General features: G+C 47.6%; 1 protein-coding gene across 3 annotated transcripts in view; it reads right to left on the bottom strand.

The window, feature by feature from the left end:
- Positions 1 to 24,448, bottom strand: part of CTDSP2 (CTD small phosphatase 2) — a 65,220-nt gene that overhangs the window by 15,900 nt on the left and 24,872 nt on the right. For 2 of the 3 annotated variants that reach the window (XM_028721501.2, XM_028721499.2), the window contains exons 2-3: positions 2,324 to 2,472; positions 134 to 172 (exon numbers count right to left, since the gene is read on the bottom strand). In XM_028721501.2, the coding sequence (XP_028577334.1) occupies positions 134 to 172; positions 2,324 to 2,472 (188 nt within the window). The remainder of the gene's footprint in view (positions 1 to 133; positions 173 to 2,323; positions 2,473 to 24,448) is intronic. The other variant, XM_028721500.2, reaches the window with a different exon arrangement.

Genomic DNA, 24,448 nt, shown 5'->3' with positions numbered 1-24,448 from the left:
ATTCTGATCTCAGAATCGAAACACAAGTTCATCTCAGTGGAGAATGTTTTTTTGCACTCTTGCGCACAAGGTAAACACAGTCCTGGCTAAAGAGGTGATGCAGATCTCCCTTGGCTTTGGAACAAAGACATACCTGGTAAAACTGGTATTGAAGACACTGCAACAGATCAGACTAAAAGGGGAGGGGAAAGAGGAAAGCAGAGATGTAGGTATCATGAAAAAGGCAAGGCTGTGTAATACTACTATCAGGGATCTCAGTAAGCCTCTGAATTTACCCACTAAGTTTTTAAGGAGCAGAATCCTAAAGGCTGCGTTTTCTACCTAGAATGAAAGAGTGGTGGTAATGGACGAGTAGGTTCAGGTTGACACAGGTGATCCTACAAGCCTCAAAAGCTTGGGCTGTGATGGAGGCTGGTGGAGGCTCAAGTCTTCAATGAAAAGATTTCTTGACTGACAACACTGTGGGAGCCCTGCTAACTGACCCAGAAGGAAGCCTCAGCTCCTTAACTCTAAAGTGTGTGGGAGACAGGCTGAAAATTCAGTGCTGAGAGGAAGAGCACTCTATATATGTGATCAGCAGTAGTTTCCTTTACCATATATAAAAAGGGTAAAGGGACCCCTGACCATTAGGTCCAGTTGTGACCGACTCTGGGGTTGCGGCGCTAATCTTGCTTTATTGGCCGAGGGAGCCGGCGTACAGCTTCCGGGTCATGTGGCCAGCATGACTAAACCGCTTCTGGCGAACCAAAGCAGCGCACGGAAACGCCGTTTACCTTCCTGCCGGAGCGGTACCTATTTATCTACTTGCACTTTGATGTGCTTTCGAACTGCTAGGTTGGCAGGAGCAGGGACCGAGCAACGGGAGCTCACCCCGTCGCGGGGCTCGAACCACCGACCTTCTGATCGGCAAGTCCTAGGCTCTGTGGTTTAACCCACAGCGCCACCCGCATCCCTTTACCACATATAGCTTCATATATATTTCTTTTTTAAAAGCGGAGGGGGATATCTATAGATGGGGTGGCAGCAACAATGTGGTCAAATGCATGTTTTGAGGAGGGATGGGGCTATGAGACCAGCAGCATCTACAGTGGTATCTTGGATCTCAAACGCCGCGATACTCAAACACCTTGGTTCCCAAACATCAAATACCCGGAAGTAAGTGTTCCGGTTTTTGAATGTTTTTTGGAAGCTGAACATCTGATGCAGCTGTCAGTTATTATTTCCAGGGCATCTGCACCTATCAGAAACTGCACCTTGGTTTTCGAACTTTTCAAGTCAAACGGACTTCCGGAACGGATTAAGTTTGGCACTTTTGTTTTTGCTATTTATTTCGCGTTTTTGTTTTTGGGGCCTTTTTGGTTAATTTGTTTTTGTGACTGTGTGGAACCCAGTTCAGCTATTGATTGATTGATTGATTGATTGCAGAAATGGATAAAAAAACCCTATACAAACAATGACTATCATCAGTGCAGGTAAGAAAAAAATAATTCTAATTTTTATCATCTACAATGCTGTCTTGTTTATTTTATAGCACAGTATATTGATTATTGCTTTCATTTTATGGATCAGTGGTCTCATTAGAGAGTAAAATTCATGTTAAATTGCTGTTTTAGGGGTTGTTTTTAAAAGTCCGGAATGGATTAATCCACTTTGCATTACTTTCTATGGGAAAGCGTGCCTTGGTTTTGGAACGCTTTGGTTTTGGAACAGACTTCCGAAACGGATTAAGTTTGAGAACCAAGGTACCACTGTACAAGAGGTTTCCTCCCCTGGATAGAAAATAGGCTGAAGCCCACTTATATGTCATCCCACAAAGACTAGCCATGGCTTCCCAGCTCATTAGCAAGCAGTGAAATACTGATATTCACAATAGTCGTGGATCATGCTCTGCGTGGGGGGTTTATGCTATTTCCTACACAGCAGCGCTGTAATGTCTGAAATGGCCGTAGAAGCACTTGCTTCCGATCCAAAGTAACTGCTCCCTCCTGAAAGCCATTTTTGATTGGGAGAGAGCCAGTCAGATGTAAACAGAGGCTAACAAAGGTATCTTGTGAACTCTGGTCAGCCGGGAGTTTAAAAAGTTTAAAATGCTGATGAGAGGAAGTGTCAAGCGAGAGAGATCATTTACACAGAGACAGGGATAATTTCAGGATTTGGGTAGCTGGAGAACTAGGACAGAGTTGATATCCTAATGGGGCACACCCTAAACCTGGATAGCTAGAATACAGAAAGCAACTAGAGAAAAGAAGCTCAGATACTACTAGCACTGCCTGTTATACTCTCTGGGTGTCATTCAGTGATCGCTGCGTCAGCCTCCACTCACCTTGGCAATGGTGCTGGTCTCCTCCTTGTGTGGGCCATGATCCCCACCAAAGCCCGACTGCCCGACATTCTGTGCGCGAAGGCAACAGAAGAAAGCCTTGAAGATGTTCCGGCCGCGAGGCTTCTTCGGGGAGGATTTGGACACCAAGACTGAGAAGGGAATGACAAAAAGAACTCTGTTAGATCTCACGGCGCTCGTCCAGGACCAAAACACAGGAGCAGGCAAATCTTCATCCAGGGTAAGTGTTTGTGAATTAGGTCTCAGGAAGGTTGAAGCATGACTCCTTCTGGAGATCCTGGGGGTGGCCCATGAAGGAGGAAAGCTTCTTCGCTGGAACATTTTTTGACTGGCCCAAAAAAGTGACATGCAAGTTCTCCAAACCAGTGCAGGACAGAAAGGTGTGTGCTGCTTTGAGTAAAAAGGTAAAGGTAAAGGGACCCCTGACCATTAGGTCCAGTCGTGACCGACTCTGGGGTTGCGGCGCTCATCTCGCTTTATTGGCCGAGGGACCCGGCGATTGTCCGCAGACAGCTGGTCATGTGGCCAGCATGACTAAGCCGCTTCTGGCGAACCAGAGCAGCACACGGAAATGCCGTTTACCTTCCCACCAGAGCGGTACCTATTTATCTACTTGCACTTTCACGTGCTTTCGAACTGCTAGGTGGGCAAGAGCTGGGACCGAGCAACGGGAGCTCACCCCGTCATGGGGATTTGAACTGCCGACCTTCTGATCGGCAAGTCCTAGGCTCTGTGGTTTAACCCACAGCACCACCCGCGTCCCTTCACTGCTTTGAGTACCAACGTCCAATTAACAGGAATCTGCTAGGATAAGGGCCCTGGCTCAGAGGTTCAGTAGCTGCCTTGCATGCAGAAGGCATTTCCTTGGCATCTCCAGGTAGGGATGAAAGAGACTTCTGCCTCAAAACTTGGAGAGTGGCTGCCAGCATCCTAGAGAAATGAACTGGGAATCTCATGCAACCGGACCCTAGCCAAATCAGCTCTCCCAAACTGTGTGGGCGACATTTAGCTACTGCAAACTTTACAAAATGATTCCACCAAAGACTGAACTGCAGAACAAAAGAAACAGCCTTTATTTAACACTATGGACTCACCTATACAACTGCAAATATGTAAGTGTTTTGTAAAGTGCAATATACAAATGGGACATTAGATGGCGATGGTGAGCTATGGCAAATTCAACATATTTTTCAAAACATTTTTTTAAAGTATTTTCACAGCATTTTTCATGTGTGTGTAGATTTCACCTATGAGACTCTAGCAACAGTGGCTGAACTCAAAATGGCTGCTGCCTGAGGAGGTTTCAGTTGCTGCAGGCGTTCCCCCAGAACCCACCCTCACAGAACACTTTAGCTTCTACCATCAGTACAGTCTGGGGTCAGGCCAGACAGGAGATAGCACACAAAGGAAACAGGATGTTCCATAATGCCCCCAGCAACTGGCAGGCAACATGAAGCCTCTGCATTGTCCAGGCCTAACATAAATTCACGGAACAGAGAAGCATCTTCTGCCCACTGTAATTGTAATTGTAATTTATTATTTGTCACACATTAAAAACTTCCCTGAACAGGGCTGCCTTCAGATGTCTTCTAAATGTCAGGTAGCTGGTTATCTCTTTCACATCTGCATTTCTGGCTCCAGCTTTCTCAGCTCCAATTCTAGCAATTGGTCTCAGGTACTTGGAGCTACCTGAGTGGGTGGCGCTGTGGGTTAAACCACAGAGCCTAGGACTTGCCGATCAGAAGGTTGGCGGTTCGAATCCCCGCAATGACGGGGTGAGCTCCCATTGCTCGGTCCCAGCTCCTGCCAACCTAGCAGTTCGAAAGCACGTCAAAGTGCATGTAGATAAATAGGTACAACTCCGGCGGGAAGGGAAACGGCGTTTCCATGCGCTGCTCTGGTTTGCCAGAAGCAGCTTAGTCATCCTGGCCACATGACCCGGAAGCTGTACGCCGGCTCCCTCGGCCAATAAAGCGAGATGAGCGCCGCAACCCCAGAGTCGGTCATGACTGGACCTAAAGGTCAGGGGTCCCTTTACCTTACTAGAAGAAGTAACCGTCTGGCCCTGCGATCTGCAGACCCCACAACTAGTGATCATTTTAAGCCAAGATTTCTCCCAGGACATACAAATTATGTGCTCTCCTGCCAAGCTATGGGACCCTTCTTCCCCCTCCCCTCTTGTCTGTTTTGCTTCCCTGGGAGACTCTGGGCCCAGAACATCTTATCATATTCTATGGGTCCATGGGGGCCTTGCTATCATTTGTTCTGCTTGCAACGAACAAAGTGGCCCCAGATGAACTGCCTTTGTCTTTCCTTGTGTGCCTACAAAGGACTACTGTTGCATCAGTGCAGCCCAGCTGGCACCCAGTGTCAGAACTGTACCTCCTCTATGCTAAAAACATTAAAATCCATCACCAACATAAGACTCAAATTCTGCAATTTGTTATGGTTTTAACACATGGATGGAGTTAATGTGCTTGCTCTTATTCTGCATACTTTATTGAGCAAATTTTCACCTACTTTATTCTGGTTTTGCTAGCCATGGACAGGGATATTAATGCCCATTGACACCTGCTTTACCATGAGGCTGCAAGTTATACCTGAGGAGGCCTGGCTCAGCCCGGCACCTGCCACAGGTAATATAAAGTACCGCAGGGACAAAAGGTTGTAGGACTGAGGAGGATGTTTGCTGTGGAACAGAGTCCAAGAGAAGTTGCTGAAACAGGAGGTGAAGGAGGAGGAAGAAGAAGAGGAAGCAGTGAGAATATCAGCACAAATGGACCCAAACCCAAGAGTTGTGCAAAGCATCAAGGAAATTGGTTCTAAACAGCTCCATCAACTCAGCCCGGACAGTGAGATCCAGCTCCAAGGACCTTCTGGTGGTTCCCTCACTGCAAGAGGTAACGTTACAGGGAACCAGGCAGAAGGTCTTCTCGGTGGTGGCACCTGCCCTGTGGAACACCTTCCCACCAGATGTCAAGGAAATAAACTATCTGACTTTTAGAAGCCATCTGAAGGCAGCCCTGTTTAGGGAAGTTTTTAATGATTGATGTTTTATTGTGTTTTTAATATTCTGTTGGGAGCCACCTAGAGTAGCTGGGGAAACCTAGCCAGATGGGTGGGGTATAAATAAATTATTATTACATTATTAGCACCTCTCTGCCTACGCCAATTAGTGAAGCTGTCATGTAAGACCAATAATAAAGGTTTCACCAACTCTCAACAAATGTAGATATAAAAATAGTAATGTGTCATTCACAGCCATATCACCTTAAGTTCCACACTGCCTTGCTTCAGCTGCCCCTGACTATCACAGCTCAGCTGGAAACAAGGAACTGCACCCCCAAATTTGGAATCCCCACCAAATCTACATGCATCTGTGCCAAATAAAAACATTACTCTTTGCCCAACCTAGACTGGAAAGCAGGAAGAAGACAGTAAAATGTCACTCCTCTCTCCCTCCTGGGTTGTGACCAGCTACACACTAGAATTGCAAATTCACTAGCCGTCAGTTCCTTTTGGATTACAGTGGTACCTCTGGTTGTGAATGGGATCCGTTCCGGAGGCCCATTCGCAATCTGAAAAGAACGCAACCCACGTCTGCGCTCGGAGGTCACGATTCGCCACTTCTGCACATGTGTGTGACGTCATTTTGCGCATCTGCGCATGCGCGAGTGGCAAAACCCAGAAGTAACCCTTTCTGGTATTTCCGGGTCGCTACAGGACACAACCTGAAAACGCGCAAACTGAAGCAAACGTAACATGAAGTATGACTGTACGGTAAGGTAAAGGTAAAGGGACCCCTGACCATTACGTCCAGTCGTGACTGACTCTGGGGTTGCGGCGCTCATCTCGCTTTACTGGCTGAGGGAGCCGGTGTACAGCTTCCGGGTCATGTGGCCAGCATGACTAAGCTGCTTCTGGTGAACCAGAGCAGCGCACAGAAACGCCGTTTCCCTTCCCCGCCAGAGCGGTACCTATTTATCTACTTGCACTTTGACGTGCTTTTGATCTGCTAGGTTGGCAGGAGCTGGGACTGAGCAACGGGAGCTCACCCCGTCGCGGGGATTCAAACCGCCAACCTTCTGATCGGCAAGCCCTAGGCTCTGTGGTTTAACCCACAGCACCACCTGCGTCCCATGACTGTATGGTACATAAGAACATATAAAGAGACCTGCTGGATCAGGCCAACCGCCCACCTAGTCCAGCATCCTGTTCTCCTAGTGGGCAGCCATATGCCTATGGGAAACTTGCAAGCCGGACCTGTGTGCAATTGCGCTCACCTCACCTGTGGTTTCCAGCAACTGGTGTTCAGAAGCATTGCTGCCTCTGACTGTGGAGGTGGAGCATGGTCATCGCGGCTCATAGCCATGATTGCTCTGATCAACTCCTGCCCGGAAACCAATGTCCCCACTGTGGAAGGACGTGTGGATCCAGAATTGGCATTCACAGTGACATACTGACTCATTGTTAAAACCATGTTTATGGAAGGCAATCTTACTCGGCTACGAGTGATTGCCAAAGAAGAAGAAGAAGAAGAAGAAGAAGAAGAAGAAGAAGAAGCCCTAGATTTTTAAAAAAAGATTTTTTTTAAAATTAAAATAAGGTGTTGAAAAAGCACTTCATCAGCAAGTTACGTTGTTGTTCAATTTTTATCTCCTTGGTGGCTTATCCTCCTAGTGGTGCAGCACTAAAACTGCTGGCACATTTTCAAAGCTAAGCAGGGTCCAGCCTGGTTTCAAATTGGATGGGAGACTGATTGTTGAGATTTGTGCATTGCAAGGGGTTGGGCTAGACGACCCTTGAGGTCCCTTCCAATTCTACAATTCTATGATTCTATAACAGTAAGATTTCTTAGAAAAGACAAAAGAACACCAAGGCTACCCTGACATTGACAAGATCAAACCATCGCTAAACAGCAGTAAAATGTATAGACAGTTTGTGTATTTGTAAGGCACCTGCTCACTCAAAGCAAGATAAAGGCGCCTTTCTCTCCAGCCTACTGGGGGCAGTTTGCTGGAAGAAGGGAGCTACCTGCCTGATAACTGCTGTTCTCTCGCACCAAGACTACAGAAAGGATGGCTAGATCATCGCAATGCAGCTACCCAGCCTGCAGATTAGGTGACATAAAGTGGCCAAAAGGATTCAATCTGGTGCTATAATGATGAGTGACGAGTCTGGCCAGAGCTTCCCTTGGATATCACCTTCTCTGTTTGCTTCAGGCCATGTCCCCTGACCCTAAACAGTTAATTAAGGTTGTAGGAACCCCAGGCTGGGAACAATTTGGAATCATGCATATAACAGTGAAGACCTTGATGCCTTTCCAACAGGTAGCTAGCTCTTCTCAATGTCTAGTTTAGTTTCTGAGACTTTGATCAGCCTCAGCTTGGAGTTCTGCAACCATACAGAGATTTGTGGGGTTTTTTTTGAATGAGTCAACAGTGTGATGCAGCAGTGAAAAAAGCTAATGCTATTCTAGAAGTATAATAATAATAATTTATTATTTGTACCCCGCCCATCTGGCTGGGTTTCCCCAGCCACTCTGGGCGGCTTCCAACAAAGACTAAAAACAGTGTCCAGATCAAGGGAAGTACTAGTACACTCTATTCTGCCTTGGTCAGACCACACCTGGAATACAGTGCCCAATTCCGGGCACCACAATTTAAGGATGTTGACAAGCTGGAAAGTGTGCAGAGGAGGGCAAGCAAGATGATCAAGGAAGCCAAGCCTTAGAAGGAAAGGTTGAGAGAGCTGGGTATGTTTATCATGGAAAAGAGAAGATATGATAGCCATCTTCAAATACCTAAAGGGCTGTCGCACCTTGGAGGCTGGTAGAGGTTTTTAAGCCGAGGTTGGATGGTCATCTATCATGGATGCTTTAGCTGGGAATCCTACATTGCAGGGGGGTTGGACTAGATGACTCTCTGGGTCCCTTCCAACTCTACCATGCTATGATTTCCAGAAAACCATACAGTTGTACCTTGGTTCGCGAACGCCTTGGTATCGTACACTTTGACTCCCGAACACTGCAAACCCGGAAGGGAGTGTTCCGGATTGCAAACATTTTTTGGAAGCTGAACGTCTGACATGGCTTCCGATTTAGTGGAGGAAGCTCCTGCAGCCAATTGGAAGCTGTGCCTTGGCTTTTGAACGTTTTCAGAAGTAAAACAGACTTCCGGAATGGATTACGTTCGAGAACCAAGGTACGGCTGTATTTTGCAAATTCTGCATACAAACACATAAGCTAGCCCATGAATAGTACCATGATGTACCCTCCCTCCACCAGCAGATCCATCATCCATAAAGGTAAAGGTACCCCTGCCCGTATGGGCCAGTCTTGACAGACTCTGGGGTTGTGCGCTCATCTCACTCTATAGGCCGGGAGCCAGCGCTGTCCGGAGACACTTCCGGGTCACGTGGCCAGCGTGACATCGCTGCTCTGGCGAGCCAGCGCAGCACACGGAAACGCCGTTTACCTTCCCGCTAGTAAGCGGTCCCTATTTATCTACTTGCACCCGGGGGTGCTTTCGAACTGCTAGGTTTGGCAGGCGCTGGGACCGAGCAACGGGAGCGCACCCCGCCGCGGGGATTCGAACCGCCGACCTTTCGATCGGCAAGCCCTAGGCGCTGAGGCTTTTACCCACAGTGCCACCCGCGTCCCTAGCCATAAACATGCCTAATCTTCCCCTCCCCCTGTATTATTAAAATGCATCCCACAAGTCGGTCGTGTGGGGGCTGCACCTCCTGTAAGTTAGCACTGAAACCATCAGCGTGTAAAAACGAAGAGCGAGGGACTCTTGTGTCTGTGATGCTAAGGAGCCACCAGCAGGTGGCACTGCATGCCCACAAACTATACCCACCATTCTACCGTGTTACTACTACTAGGTTCCCCAACCACCAGGAGAGGCCAGGAGGAACGATGAGCTTGATTATATATACATATAGCATATAACACACTAACGAGCACACTTCTTGGATTGGGGAGGCGGGGAATTGCCAAGAAACGGGGTGCGCATATTTGACATGCATTTGGGGCACAGCCACTGCAGACAGAACACCCAGATAGGATAAACAACAAAGTGGAGGCAGGAAGCTGTAAGGTCTCCATGGGGAGGAAGCTGGAGAATTTCAAAGCAGCCAGCAAGCAGCCCACCCAGGGAACAGAGTTCCCTCAGCCTTCACAGCAGGCCTTGGCACATGCTACCTTTCTCCCCCCCCCCCCAAAAAAAACCAAAGCATTCACTCCGAAGGAATTTCGCCATCTGTCCACAACGTTACACTACAGCACTTGATTTAAAAAGAGGGGAAACAGGCATTCCTCAAGGGCTTGTTGGGAGGGGATCCTAGATTCAAAGACTGGTAAAGGTGGGCACGGGACGCGGGTGGCGCTGTGGGTAAAAGCCTCAGCGCCTAGGGCTTGCCGATCGAAAGGTCGGCGGTTCGAATCCCTGCGGCGGGGTACGCTCCCGTCGCTCGGTCCCAGCGCCTGCCAACCTAGCAGTTCGAAAGCACCCCCGGGTGCAAGTAGATAAATAGGGACCGCTTACTAGCGGGAAGGTAAACGGCGTTTCCGTGTGCGGCTCTAGCTCGCCAGATGCAGCTTTGTCACGCTGGCCACGTGACCCGGAAGTGTCTCCGGACAGCGCTGGCCCCCGGCCTCTTGAGTGAGATGGGCACACAACCCTAGAGTCTGTCAAGACTGGCCCGTACGGGCAGGGGTACCTTTACCTTTACTTTAAAGGTGGGCAAGCTTCCAGCATTTTAAATAAAATCAAGGCAGTGAGACAAAAACAGTTTGCAGAAGAAGAGTTTGGATTTGATATCCCGCTTTATCGCTACCCGAAGGAGTCTCAAAGCGGCTAACATTCTCCTTTCTGTTCCTCCCCCACAACAAACACTCTGTGAGGTGAGTGGGGCTGAGAGACTTCAAAGAAGTGTGACTGGCCCAAGGTCACCCAGCAGCTGCATGTGGAGGAGCGGGGAATCGAACCCGGTTCCCCAGATTACGAGTCCACTGCTCTTAGCCACTAGAGTGCGTTCTAGGGCATATCGTCAGTTCACCCCAGGCTGGTGGTGAAACCCAATCAGGCCTGGGCTCACAGAGCCGTCCCACCGAACACACAACACAACAAACCAACCTCAGCTAAGCCCATATACCACAGACTGACAACTCTGCAACAACCACCACAGCCAAATGAAGCATATGGAAATCACTTCGAATTGACGGACTGGTGACCCCCCCCCTTTTCTCCTCTCCCCTCAAGCCCTTAATATTGCCAGCACCACCACTATCTCCCCTACTCCACCCCTCCATAGAGACCCCCCCAATCCCATCCCCACCCCAATACTCAGAATACAACAATTCACCCTCTCCACTCCCCCCTCCTCAATCATCCCAGCAACCCACAATCTCAGCCCCCCACCCCAAGGACCCTACCGGCAGCACAAAAAGAACCACCACACAAACAGAAATAGACACACCCGCCAACCTCTCGGTCTCTTCCTTCATCACACAAAGGCAACAAACGAAATCAGTAGGTAAAAGAAAAGGAAAACGAAGAAAGGAACCCATACAAACTAAAACAATACCCCCAAACTCGATAAAACAATCAACAAACAGGCTAAAATCTGACACACAACCAGCACAATGGTTGCGCCAGAGCGTGCCAATACCCATATCCCTACCCTAACACCCCAACAAACCAATAATGTTGTTCACAACACTGACAACATTGCTTATAAACCTTATACCCAAACACAGGCGCCACAAAGGCACTTAACACCATTTCATTGACCATTCCCTATTGCAAACGACAGAGAGAACAGCCTGTTCTTAAACAAGGCCCTCCATGCCAGCTGAGACCCAGTACCAACTGGTTGGAAGCAGACAGTCCAAATTTTCCCAAACAAACACCTACATAACTACATATAGGTTACTTTCTGTAATCTACCCGCCCCCATTCTTTAACCCAAATCTAATTCTAACCCCCTTCTTCCCCCACCCATCACACTTTATGCCAGTGCAACAAAATAGGTTTGATAGACAATATAAGGTGAGAGACACAGGACAGGACAGCCCAGACGGGTTGGCAGGGTTGTCTACTCCTATAGAGTAGACAAGCAGAATGGCTAGCTTAAAAGCAATTGCACTAAATGTGAGGGGGTGGGGAAACCCTATCAAAAGAAAATGTATCACCTTGGATGTAAACACCATGAAACCACACATTGCCTTCCTACAAGAAATACACAATCCACCCAAAAGAAGCAAACTCCTGAGCGATCTGCGTTTCAGTCAACAATGGGTTGCACCTGGCCCAGGAAAGGCCCACGGAGTAACCATATTACTCAGTAGAGACCTGAACTTCAAGGCCACGGCAGTCCTAAAAGACAAAAGAGGCAAGATTCATTTTCGCTAAAGGGACACGAGATGGCAAAACTAAACTGACAATTGGCTCCATATTTGCCCCAAACTCAAAACAACTAGAGCAGTGTTTCCCAACCTTGTGCCTCCAGATGTTTTTGGCCTACAACTCCCATCATCCCTGACTAGCAAGACCAGTGGCAAGGGATGATGGGAATTGTAGGCCAAAAACAGCTGGAGGCACAAGGTTGGGAAACACTGAACTAGAGTTCATCCGGAAAACACTAAACAAATTCCTCCCCTTCTCCGATAGAGAAGCAATCCTGGGAGGTGACCTCACTTAAATATGAGAGGTATCTCCCTGAAAGACATCCACCCTACAGCCCCATGGGCAACCTTCTTCCAAAGGAAACCCCAAACAATTAGGTACTCCTACAAAATGCTAAAAAAAAAGAAGAGATCTATGGCATATGGGGCGAAGAAAACCCGGGAGACACCAGCCACACATTCCAGTCTGGGCACCACGGCACAGTCTCCAAATTAGATAGCATTCTGCTCACACGAGGTCTGATTCCCTTGGTTGACTCAACGAACATAGGTAGCATTAAGATCACAGACCACGCCCCAGTAGAAGCTACACTTAAAATAGGAGAAGAAACACGAACCACCCCATCATGGTCCTTCAGTCTCATCCTAACCACAAACAAACTAATTAGAGAAAGTCTCACAAAAATTCTCCAGAACTACTTCAAAGCATCCTCAAAATTACAGAGTTTTGAAAAGCTAAAGAGCAAGGTGCGTGATTGGCTCCATTATTATCAAATAATGGAGGTTTACAATTTGGATAAAAAAATTGGTTTTCAGATGGAAAAATCAAAACTGGAAACACAGTTATTAGACTCCAAAAGTAAAAACTTGTCAAAAATGTATAACTTGCTGCTGAAATGGAATACTCAAGATGAGATGGTGAAATCAGCTATGATTAAGTGGGCTCAGGATGTTGGACATAATATTATGGCGGCTGACTGGGAACAGTTATGGACCACTGGTATTAAATTTATAGCATGTAATGCTTTAAGAGAGAACATTATGAAAATGGTTTACAGATGGTACATGACACCAGTCAAGCTAGCAAAAATTTACCACTTGTCTGAAAATAAATGTTGGAAATGTAAAGAGGCTGAAGGAACATTCTTCCACCTTTGGTGGACATGCCCAAAGATCAAGGCCTTTTGGGAAATTATCTATAATGAAATTAAAAGGGTATTTAAGTATACCTTTCTGAAAAAACCAGAGGCCTTTCTCTTGGGCATGGTCGGCCAATTGGTGCCAAAGAAGGATAGAACTTTTTTTATGTATGCTACGACAGCAGCAAGAATACTTATCGCAAAACATTGGAAGACACAAGATTTACCCACCCGGGAAGACTGGCAGATGAAGATGATTGACTACATGGAAATGGCAGAAATGACCAGCAGAATTCGAGATCAGGGAGAAGAGAAGGTGGAAGAAGATTGGAAGAAATTCAAAGACTATTTACAGAAATATGGCAAAATTAAAGAAGTTTAGAAAGAGACTGGTATTAAACAATTTGACTTTGCATAAACTGTTTTCAGATTATGTGTAATATATTATTATGAAAAAGCAGGTAATGTTAAATCAGAAGGATTTGCTAAAACAACAAATTAAAATAGAATGCAAAAAGGGAGGCGAGAGGAAGTCAAAGGAACAAGTTAAGGAAAGGACATTTTGGAAAGTATAATTTTATGTGCTGTTTTCATTTTTTGTTTTTATATGTCTGATTGTGCATCTTTTTTACTTGTTTTGTATTTTTTCTTTTTTGTATTTGTGTAGTGTGTAGTGGTTTTTGTTGTCATTGTTATTGGTATTGTTGGGTTGTTGAGTTCAATGTTAAAATTTCAATAAATATAATTTTTTTAAAAAACCAAAGCATCCTCAAAAATTAGCAAAATAGAAGAAGACATCACGGCTCTCTCATCACAATACAAACAAACAGGAGCTAAAAGACACCTTAAAGAAAAAGGAGGTAACTAGATTCCCTAGAAATCAACCAATGATCAACATTCTATACTCAAAGCAATGCTTCTATGAGTATGAAGGGGGAAACTCCAGACTATTAGCAAACAGGTAGAGGAAAACATCACTCAAAACAAGAATACACTGCATCACCAAAAAAAGACGGCAAAGTAACATTCTCCCCTAAAGATAAACCTCAGAATTTGCGGAATTTTACTCCAACCTATACACTTTCCACAACCCACCCGAGGAGGAAATCAGAAATTTCCTGGCAGGACTGACCATGCCAACCTTAACTGATGAGGAACAGGAATTCAAGGGCAGTCCTATAGCCCCAGACCAGATGGGCTTCATCCCTGGTCGCAATATAACAGACCCCATTAGGAAAACTACTGAATCTGATCGAACACAGCAAGGCAACTAAAACTCCCACTGACAATTGTGTCCCTAGACATCCTCAAAGCTTTTGACTGCCTAGAATGGAAATACCTATTAGCAGCACAAACTAACATGAAATTTGGTCCCAACTTCTTACAAACTCTCAAACAAATCTACTCCCAAGCCTCAGGAAAATGCAGGACTAACAGTATGGACTCTAATTCCATAGCAATCCAAAGAGGCACCAAACCAGCCAATCAGCTTCCTGCAGCCAATTGGAAGCCACACCTTGGTTTCCGAATGTTTTGGAAGTCAAACGGACTTCTGGAACAGATTCCTTTCGAATTTCAAGGTATGACTGTACTGCATGCAACACTAGAATAGAATCATAGAATCATAGAGTTGGAAGAGACCACAAGGGCCATTGAGTCCAACCCCCTGCCAAGCAGGAAACACCATCAGAGCACTCCTGACATATGGTTGTCAAGCCTCTGCTTAAAGACCTCCAAAGACGGAGACTCCACCACACTCCTTGGCAGCAAATTCCACTGTCGAACAGCTCTTACTGTCAGGAAGTTCTTCCTAATGTTTAGGTGGAATCTTCTTTCTTGTAGTTTGGATCCATTGCTCCGTGTCCGCTTCTCTGGAGCAGCAGAAAACAACCTTTCTCCCTCCTCTATGTGACATCCTTTTATATATTTGAACAGGGCTATCATATCACCCCTTAAGCTCCTCTTCTCCAGGCTAAACATGCCCAGCTCCCTTAGCCGTTCCTCATAAGGCATCGTTTCCAGGCCTTTGACCATTTTGGTTGCCCTCCTCTGGACACGTTCCAGTTTGTCAGTGTCCTTCTTGAACTGTGGTGCCCAGAACTGGACACAGTACTCCAGGTGAGGTCTGACCAGAGCAGAATACAGTGGCACTATTACTTCCCTTGATCTAAATGCTATACTCCTATTGATGCAGCCCAGAATTGCATTGGCTTTTTTAGCTGCCGCGTCACACTGTTGGCTCATGTCAAGTTTGTGGTCAACCAAGAGTGGTTGTGGTCAACCAACACTAATGTCTCACAACAAATGAAACTGATCTGTAGAAAACACAACTTGAAAAAAGAGACAATGCATGTATTTTTGTAAACTAAAACTTTAATAAAAAAAACACATTTTTTTAAAAAAAGAAAAATGTGGTTTGAAAGCCCCTACACACACAACAGGGGCAGAGCTTGGTAATACGGCACCTGAGCGAGGACAAAATTTGGTGTGTGTCCCCCACCGCAAATATTTCTTGTTTTCACAATAATTCCTTTCGGTACAATTGCTTTTTATGAGCTTCTCAGTAGGTAATAGGTAAAGGACCATCCGAACGGTTACGTCCTGTCGAATTTGATTGTGGGGTGTGACACTCATCTCTGCTTTCAGGCCGAGAGAGCCGGCGTTTGTCCGCAGACAGCTTTTTCTGGGTAATGTGGCCAGCATGACTAAACCACTTCTGGTGCAACAGGACATCATGAGGAGTGCCAGAGCACACAGAACTGCCGTTTACCATTTTCAGTAAGGTAAAGGGACCCCTGACCATGAGGTCCAGTCGTGGCCGACTCTGGGGTTACGGCGCTCATCTCACTTTATTGGCCAAGGGAGCTGGCGTACAGCTTCCGGGTCATGTGGCCAGCATGACTAATCCTCTTCTGGTGAACCAGAGCAGTGCACGGAAACGCCGTTTACCTTCCCGCCGGAGCGGTACCTATTTATCTACTTGCACTTTGACGTGCTTTCGAACTGCTAGGTTGGCAGGAGCAGGGACCAAGCAACGGAATCTCACCCCGTTGCGGGGAGTCGAACCGCCGACCTTCTGATCGGCAAGTCCTAGGCTCTGTGGTTTAACCCACAGCGCCACCCACGTACAAATATATGTATTGCAGGGGAACCTCCTGCACCACACTAAAGCCAGCTCTGCATACACATCCCCAAAAAGATGATTTCGTAACGCTACTTACAAACAAGAAGACTGTTTCTTTGCATTTCATTTCCCTCTGAACTCTCTTCTCTATGTTCCCCATCCCATCTCACTCCACATTATGAATATCTATCTGCCAATTCAGGGTTACACACCATGATCTGGTGAAAACTCGAACCAGGGGTAGCCAACATGGCAGCCTCCAGATGGTTTTGGACTCTTAGCTCCTATGAACCCAGGGATAAAGGGAGTTGTGGTTCATTAACACCCAGATGGCTGCAGGTTAGCAACCCTTAGCTTGTGCCATACATAATAAAACTGTGTGTCTTTAATGTGCTGCGAGAACAGAAATGGATTGGGTGTGTGCACGAGAGAGAGCTTTCTGTATTGTCACCTGTGCTACGTTCTGCCTGCAATGAAAGCCCCAAGCAAAAGGCTTCGGTTTGCCTCCTGCAAATAACGCTGAATGGCCATGAAAGTGAAAGGACATAAAGGAGCTTATAGAGCAGCTCACACATCAACAGGGTCCAGCGCCTATTGACATTTGTAAATCTGAAAGGCAAGGGAGACAGGACAGGTTCCCTGTTCCGCCACGGACTCCTCTGTGTGTCAGAACAGGCTGAGTTGCATGAATAGGAGTTTCACAGAAAAATGGCCAAAAGAATATGAACTCCTTATCCTCTAGGACAGGGGTAGGCAACCTAAGGCCTGGGGGCCGGATGCGGCTCAGTCGCCTTCTCAATCCGGCCCGCAGGCAGTCTGGGAATCAGCATGTTTTTACATGAGTACAATGTGTCCTTTTATTTAAAATGCATCTCTGGGTTATTTGTGGGGCATAGGAATTCATTCATTTTTATTTCAAAATATAGTCCGGCCCACCACATGGTCTGAGGGACGGTGGACCAGCCCCCGGCTGGAAAAGGTTGCTGACCCCTGGGCTAGGAGGAGGCCCTGAGGGTGTGTGCATGGGTGCTGGGAGAGGAAGATCATCTCACTCCCTGTTTTTGCTCTGCTTTCTCCTTTCTTTCTTCAAACAGGGAATTCCATGCAGGTGAGTGGGTGGGCTAACAATACATCAAGGAAGCGTCTCTGTCTCAGGAGCTGCGGGCATGGCAGGGCGTGCATGGCAGAGCGATGCCGTGTTTCTGTTTACAGGAATGGGCAAGGGTGGTGCAGGATGGCAGTAAGATCAGGGCCATGCAGGTGCAAAAGCAGCAGCACCAGACTGGCTCCGCCGACGCACTCACACAGCCCCAACCTCTTCGCCCTCCACTTTCCGCAGCACCCCAACAGAAGGGTGGTGGCGCAACACTGCCCCACCAGTCCACTTGGTTTCCATGCTAACTGTGGAGTAAGGAAAACCCCTTCCTCTGTGACCAGTTTGGAAACTGGCACACCAGTGGAGAAGGAATGGAGAGCTGTGCTCCATCCCAGCCAACCCTACTTGACAGAAGGCACGGTGGTTGTTTTTTCTAGCTCTGCACGTCCACGCTGGTTGTGGAGCAAGGGCAAATTCTGCAGAGTAAACTTCAATGCACTCATTAACACTCATTTACTATTAATGGGTCGCCCCCACATTATAGGAATTTATTAGATGCCTTTATCATAAGCCTAACAGCCTTTCTGGTGCCGAATATTGGGGTCAGAAAACAAGAGAGTTAATTTAACAAAGTTTGCATACTAAAGGTAAAGGTAAAGGTACCCCTGCCCGTACGGGCCAGTCTTGACAGACTCTAGGGTTGTGCGCCCATCTCACTTAAGAGGCCGGGAGCCAGCGCTGTCCGCAGACACTTCCGGGTCACGTGGCCAGCGTGACAAGCTGCATCTGGCGAGCCAGCGCAGCACACGGAACGCCGTTTACCTTCCCGCCAGTAAGCGGTCCCTATTTATCTACTTGCACCCGGGGGTGCTTTCGAACTGCTAGGTTGGCAGGCGCTGGGACCGAGCAACGGGAGCGCACCCTGCCGCGGGGATTCGAACCGCCGACCTTTCGATCGGCAAGTCCTAGGCACTGAGGCTTTTACCCACAGCGCTTAACTGTAAATAAAACCCCTAAGCAGTTTATGAAGAATAACCATGGTTCACCTGCAAACCATGGTTTATAAACTATGCCAAAACGTTACTCCTCTTAGCAATCAACTGTTTTCAGAAAAGGCGCCATCTACTTGCCCACCCAACACAAATAGAAGCTAATAATTATATTTCACATTCGTATCATGTGTTTTTTTTAAAGAAGTGCTTCACACACATTCTCAAAAGATTAATTCCAACTACCTTGTAAGGTAAGCCAGTACGAATATTCCCAGATCACAGTTCCAAAGTTAAAGGGGGGAAACCAGCTTGCCCAACAGCTACCTACCAAATTAATGGAAGGAATTCGATTTAAACCATGGGTCCTGCCAGAGCCCTGTCACATTCCAGAACGATGGAGAAATGCAATAGGTGGAGCCAAGCAAGCAAAAGTATAGAAGCTTCCCAAAGCGTTTTGAAATAGATTCTTCTGCAGGAAACAGTACAGCAGCTTCAGAAGCGACGCAAATTTGCATTCTCTTCCAGCACTCCATTTGAGTGAAACTTGGAAGCCGAGTCCTTCCTGAAATGGAGTGGGGGAAAGGAATGCAAAAACACAGGCTTCGCCAGTTCCATTTCTCTGTGCTGTTGCTATGCCCCCCCCCCCCGAATTGCTTGCAGTGACAGGAACAAATCCATCTGAAAGGGGCCTAAAATGCTGCATTAGAAATCATGAATTCAGCAGTGGGGATAGTTTGCAGTTTGTTTGTTTTTAAAAAATGAATTATGACCCTACTCTTCCCCCTCCCACCCAACCCAGCTCCCTGGGTACATCTGCAGAAATTGGGATTATTCTTTTCCCTAATTATCTGCTGCTCAAGAATTGAGATTTGCAAACCATTAACAAGCAGCATTAAGGAGCAAGGGGTTGCAATGCAGAAAGAAGTCACCCCCCCCCCCGGCCAGGCCCTAATGGCTGCATCCTGGCTGCACAATGCAGCTCCTGCATTTGCTTGGGCCAATCCCAGGACACCAATCTGCCTCTGCCGGATGAGCTTTGGAGTGTGTGCCCACACACGGACAGGTTTTGTCAGAACAAATCATCCGTGTAAACTTGACGGAAGACAATTCTTTAAGCTGGGTCTATCCAGGAACGCAAGCCGTGACTCACAGGGGACCTGCCTTTCGAGCGAGTTCTGGGGATGGCCAGTTCCAGTGAAAGACTTCCGTGCGCATTCATCCGCATGAAGCATCCTACCAAGTGCTCTGGCATGGAGGGAAGATGCCGAACTGGAAATGGTCCCAAGCCTCTAGCAGGTAACAGCCTGAGCAGCATGGCAGTGAAGAGACAGAGCTGTGAATCAGCAAGCCCATGTACTTTAAAAGCCTCACCTCTGCCATGAACAAAACAAAATAAAAAAATTCCTTCCAGTAGTACCTTAAAGGTAAAGGTACCCCTGACCGTTAGGTCCAGTCGCCGACGACTCTGGGGTTGTGGCGCTCATCTCGCTCTATAGGCCGAGGGAGCATTACTAAGCCGCTTCTGGCGAAACCAGAGCAGCACACGGAAATGCCATTTACCTTCCCGCCGGAGCGGTACCTATTTATCTACTTGCACTTTGAGGTGCTTTCGAACTGCTAGGTTGGCAGGAGCTGGGACTGAGCAACAGGAGCTCACCCCGTCGCGGGGATTCGAACCGCCAACCTTCCAATCAGCAAGCCCTAGGCTCTGTGTTTAGACCACAGTGCCACCTGCGTCCCACCTGCATGCACACTTTACGAAAGCTCATACCAATAACAAACTTAGTTGGTCTCTAAGATGCTACTGGAAGGAATTGTTTTGTTTTGTTTCGACTACGGCAGACCAACACGGCTACCTACCTGTAACTAACTCTGCCATGAACACAGATTTATACACACAGAGGTAGAACAGACCAAACCACTTCAGGTCGTTTGTAGGTCAGAGGTTGTCAACACGGTGCCCGTGGGCACACATGTGCCCGCAGAGGTCTTCCTTGATGCTCCAAAGGAGCCCTCCTCCATAGAAATTAGGCTTGGAAGAAAAATTCTACTAGAGATAGTATAGGCTTCAATGTGTGCTTGGTTGAGAGGAGTTTGCGGGGTGGGGTGGGGAGTCCACAACAGTTTTTCCAATGTGCCCCTGGGTCTAAACAAGTTGGCAACCTCTGAGAGAGATGGTCACAGTTTTGATTGTTTCCCCAGCATAAAATAACTCTGTCCAAATAGAAAACAACATGGGAGGCATGAAAGGACTGAGCTTGCACTTTTCTCCCTGGCTTGCTAGTTTTCTACCAGCAGGGAGGTGGGTGGAAACACAGCCCAAAGTGTTTTTTCCCACTTGCAGCCTGAACATGGCACAGTCCATTCTGCACCTTGGCATTACATCCCCGCCTAATTCTGCTACATTGATAAGGTAAAAGGTAAAGGGACCCCTGACCATTAGGTCCAGTCATAGCTGACTCTGGGGTTGTGGCTCTCATCTCGCTTTATTGGCCAAGGGAGCCAGGGTACAGCTTCTGGGTCATGTGGCCAGCATGACTAAGCCACATCTGGCGAACCAGAGCAGCGCACGGAAACACCGTTTACCTTCCCGCCGTAGCGGTACCTATTTATCTACTTGCACTTTGACGTGCTTTCGAACTGCTAGGTTGGCAGGAGCAGGGACCGAGCAACGGGAGCTCACCCCGTCGCGGGGAGTCGAACTGCCGACCTTCTGATCGGCAAGTTCTAGGCTCTGTGGTTTAACCCACAGCGCCACCCGCGTCCCGCTACATTGATAAACCCAGCCTTAAATCCGTGGCCTTAGGCAAACCATGTAATCAGCCTCTTTTCTAGTCTGACATAGGCGAAATGCTTTGGGGGGTCTCAAGGTCTATCTCAGCTGTGGGGAAGCTGAAACCCTCCAAATGTTGCTGAACTAGAACTCCCATCAGCCCCAGGAAGTATGCTCAATGGCCAGGGATGCTGGGAGTTGCATTCAGCAGCATCTGAATAGCCACAGATTCGCACACCTGGGCTAGACAAGTGCTTTCTTCCTCAGCATGGTGCGCACTCAATGTTTTAGACGATAGCTCCCATCATTCCTGACCATTGGGTAGGCAGGCTGGGGCTGATGGGAATCATAGTTCAAAAGAACAGGGAAGCGGCAGGTTGGCAAAACCTGTGCTATGTGTATAATAATAACAACACGTCATTTCCCCAGTTTCTTCTCTACCATAACGAGCACTAGAAACTTGCCCTCTCTTCAAAAAATCAAAGCTGGGATTTGAGAAAGCAACAACGAATTGGAAAGTCAATGACTTGAGCTGGCTCAATATTGTGAGCTCTGACTGGCAACAGATATTCAAGGTCTCAGAAGGAAAGTTGCGCTGGCCCTCAAATTCCCTAACTTTACAGTGCCAAGGAGAAGGGGACGACAGAGGATGAGATGGTTGGATAGTGTTCTCGAAGCTACAAACATGAGCCTGACCAAACTGCGGGAGGTAGTGGAGGACAGAGGTGCCTGGCGTGCTCTGGTCCAGGGGGTCACGAAGAGTCGGACACGACTAAACGACTAAACAACAACACAGTGCCATTGTGCAACATCGAGGCACGTAGGTACACACACAAACACAAAAGTGGCAGCGGCAACTGGACCTTATGCCGGCCATTTAAGGACAAGGGCTGTCCCTCCAGCTCTGGGTTTTGTTAATGACAAACTTTTAGTTTGCTCCGCTGAGAATCCAAAGATCCTTGCGTTGGGGAGAAGGGGCCTGGGGGCAGCAGAAAGAGGTTGTGGGGTGGGAGGTGTCTGTAGAAACAAAAGCCTAGAGTGTGATGAGGAAGAGGAAAAGGCAGTAGGTAGAACCGTGACCCACCTATTGGTCAGTTCTCACTGGCCTACCAAATACCTGCTAGTTGGTTGAGATGCTTGCAAAGAATTTTGAAATGAACTTTGCTCTGATTCCTGATCATTTAGTTCAGAGATTGGGGGGGGGGGTGCAGATCCACACACACACACACACACACACCCCACACACAGAATCAACACCAAATGGGGAAGCTGATTTTGTGGCACCCAAGATCTGCAGTGCCAGCTTAAGCTCATCCTGATCCTGAATCTATGGAGATGGCAGTGTCCTGTTCTCAGGATGGCTTGGGTGACACATGGGCAACCAGGATAAGGAAGGAAAGATGTGATCTAGCTGCTCAGTTATTCCCTTTTCCCGCATTTTGTTTCCCTGTGTTTTTCCCGCTGTCATCTTGTCCATCTGCAATTATACTTCTTGTAACCAATGGGTAACCAGTGGGGGTGGCTTTTTAAAAAAATATTTTAATTTAAAAAAAATATTTTTTTTAATGTTTAGTGATACTCCGTTAGCATTTTGTAATGCTATGTGTGAAATTGGATTCCTCTTATTAATTTGCTTTTAGGTATCATTTGAACTGCTACAGAGAAGCAATGCGATTTTCCTGGAGGCTGCATTTTAATGTTGTATTTTAATCTTGTTTTAAAGTTGTATTTTAATCCATTGTTTTTATACCTAGTGTTAGCCGCCCTGAGCCTGGTCTTGGCTGGGGAGTTTGGGGTATAAATAAAAATTATTATTATTATTATTATTATTATTATTATTATTATTATTATACGCTTTGTCATTTCTGTGGGTTGTTAACTGCCTTGGGTACAGTAACTGGGGAGCAGGGAAGGCCACAGCTGGGTGGTAGGGCAGCTACTTGCATGTAGGTGGTACCAGGTATATTCCAGGTAGGATTGGGGAGGGGGGACCCTACCTGAAGCAGTGGAGAGCTGCTGCTGCTACTCAGTTACTAAGCTGGAAAGACCAATGGATCGACTCGATATAAAAGCAGTTTCCTGACATCCCAATTTAGAAAGGTGACACACAACTTGAAAACAGAAGAAATTGAAAAGGAGGCAAGGCTATATCGGGCTTTGCTGAAACCAACTTCCCCCTTCTTCCCACCCCCATAAACATCATTTCACTTAATTTTTCTTGCCTTCAGTAATCTTTCTCCCTGGAGTTTAAAAGAAAAGGTCGCAGCGGTCTATTTCGCAACAGCAGCTGGAAGTACCGATGGAATGCCTTCACTTCCTTCTCCTCCTCCTCCTCCACCTCCCTGCTCCTTGCCTTTGCATCTCCCAGCCAGCTGCCAGGAACAGCTGAGAGACATCTGCTGGAGATATCATAGCTAGCGGGCAAGCAGGAATCTCCAAGCCAAGCCGAAGCTGAAGGCTAGAGAGCCCAGACACGCTGGCCCCATTCATAGCCCCAACCACTCTGCTTGCAGGCAGGCTCTTGCAGCGTGGAGGGGGGCAGCGGCTAAGATCCTCGGCTCATTAGAGCAGAATGGGAAGTAACACTCAGCACGCCAGCAGGAGGATTAATAGCAACAGGCTATTTGTCACCAGCAATTCAAGCAAAGCTATCCAGCTGCTTTCTCCACTCCCAGCCAGGTAACTGGGGTCATGCGTACTCCGTTGCAAAGGTTACCGGAATTCCAAAACCTGTACAGATCAAGGGCATTTGCACATGTGCCATTTCTTTGAAGAATTTCCACCTAGCTATGCCTGTTACTATAGGGACGCGGGTGGCGCTGTGGGTTAAACCACAGAACCTAGGGCTTTCTGATCAGAAGGTCGGCAGTTTAAAATCCCTGCGACGGGGTGAGCTCCCGTTGCTCATTCCCTGCTCCTGCCAACCTAGCAGTTCGAAAGCATGTCAAAGTGCAAGTAGATAAATAGGTACCGCTCTGGCGGGAAGGTAAACGATGTTTCCGTGCGCTGCTCTGGTTTGCCAGAAGAGGCTTAGTCATGCTGGCCACATGACCCAGAAGCTGTACACCAGCTCCCTCGGCCAATAAAGCGAGATGAGCGCTGCAACCCCAGAGTCGGCCACGACTGGACCTAATGGTCAGGGGTCCCTTTACCTTTACCTTTATGCCTGTTACAGATTCTCTGGAGACAGGGTAGTGTAGTGGTTAGAGCATCGGACTAGGGAGAAGTAGCAATGGCCACCAACTTACATGGCGTTAAAGGAACAATTCATGAAGGCTAAGGCTATCAGCGGGACGCGGGTGGCGCTGTGGGTAAAAGCCTCAGCGCCTAGGGTTTGCCGATCGAAAGGTCGGCGGTTCAAATCCCCGCGGCGGGGTGCGCTCCCGTCGTTCGGTCCCAGTGCCTGCCAACCTAGCAGTTTGAAAGCACCCCCAGGTGCAAGTAGATAAATAGGGACCGCTTACTGGTGGGAAGGTAAACGGCGTTTCCGTGTGCTGCGCTGGCTCGCCAGATGCAGCTTTGTCACGCTGGCCACGTGACCCGGAAGTGTCTCCGGACAGCGCTGGCCCCTGGC

Source organism: Podarcis muralis, chromosome 2, assembly GCF_964188315.1.
Source record: "Podarcis muralis chromosome 2, rPodMur119.hap1.1, whole genome shotgun sequence".
In the NCBI taxonomy this organism is placed as follows: domain Eukaryota; kingdom Metazoa; phylum Chordata; class Lepidosauria; order Squamata; family Lacertidae; genus Podarcis; species Podarcis muralis.
This window is presented reverse-complemented; position numbering and strand designations above follow the sequence as displayed.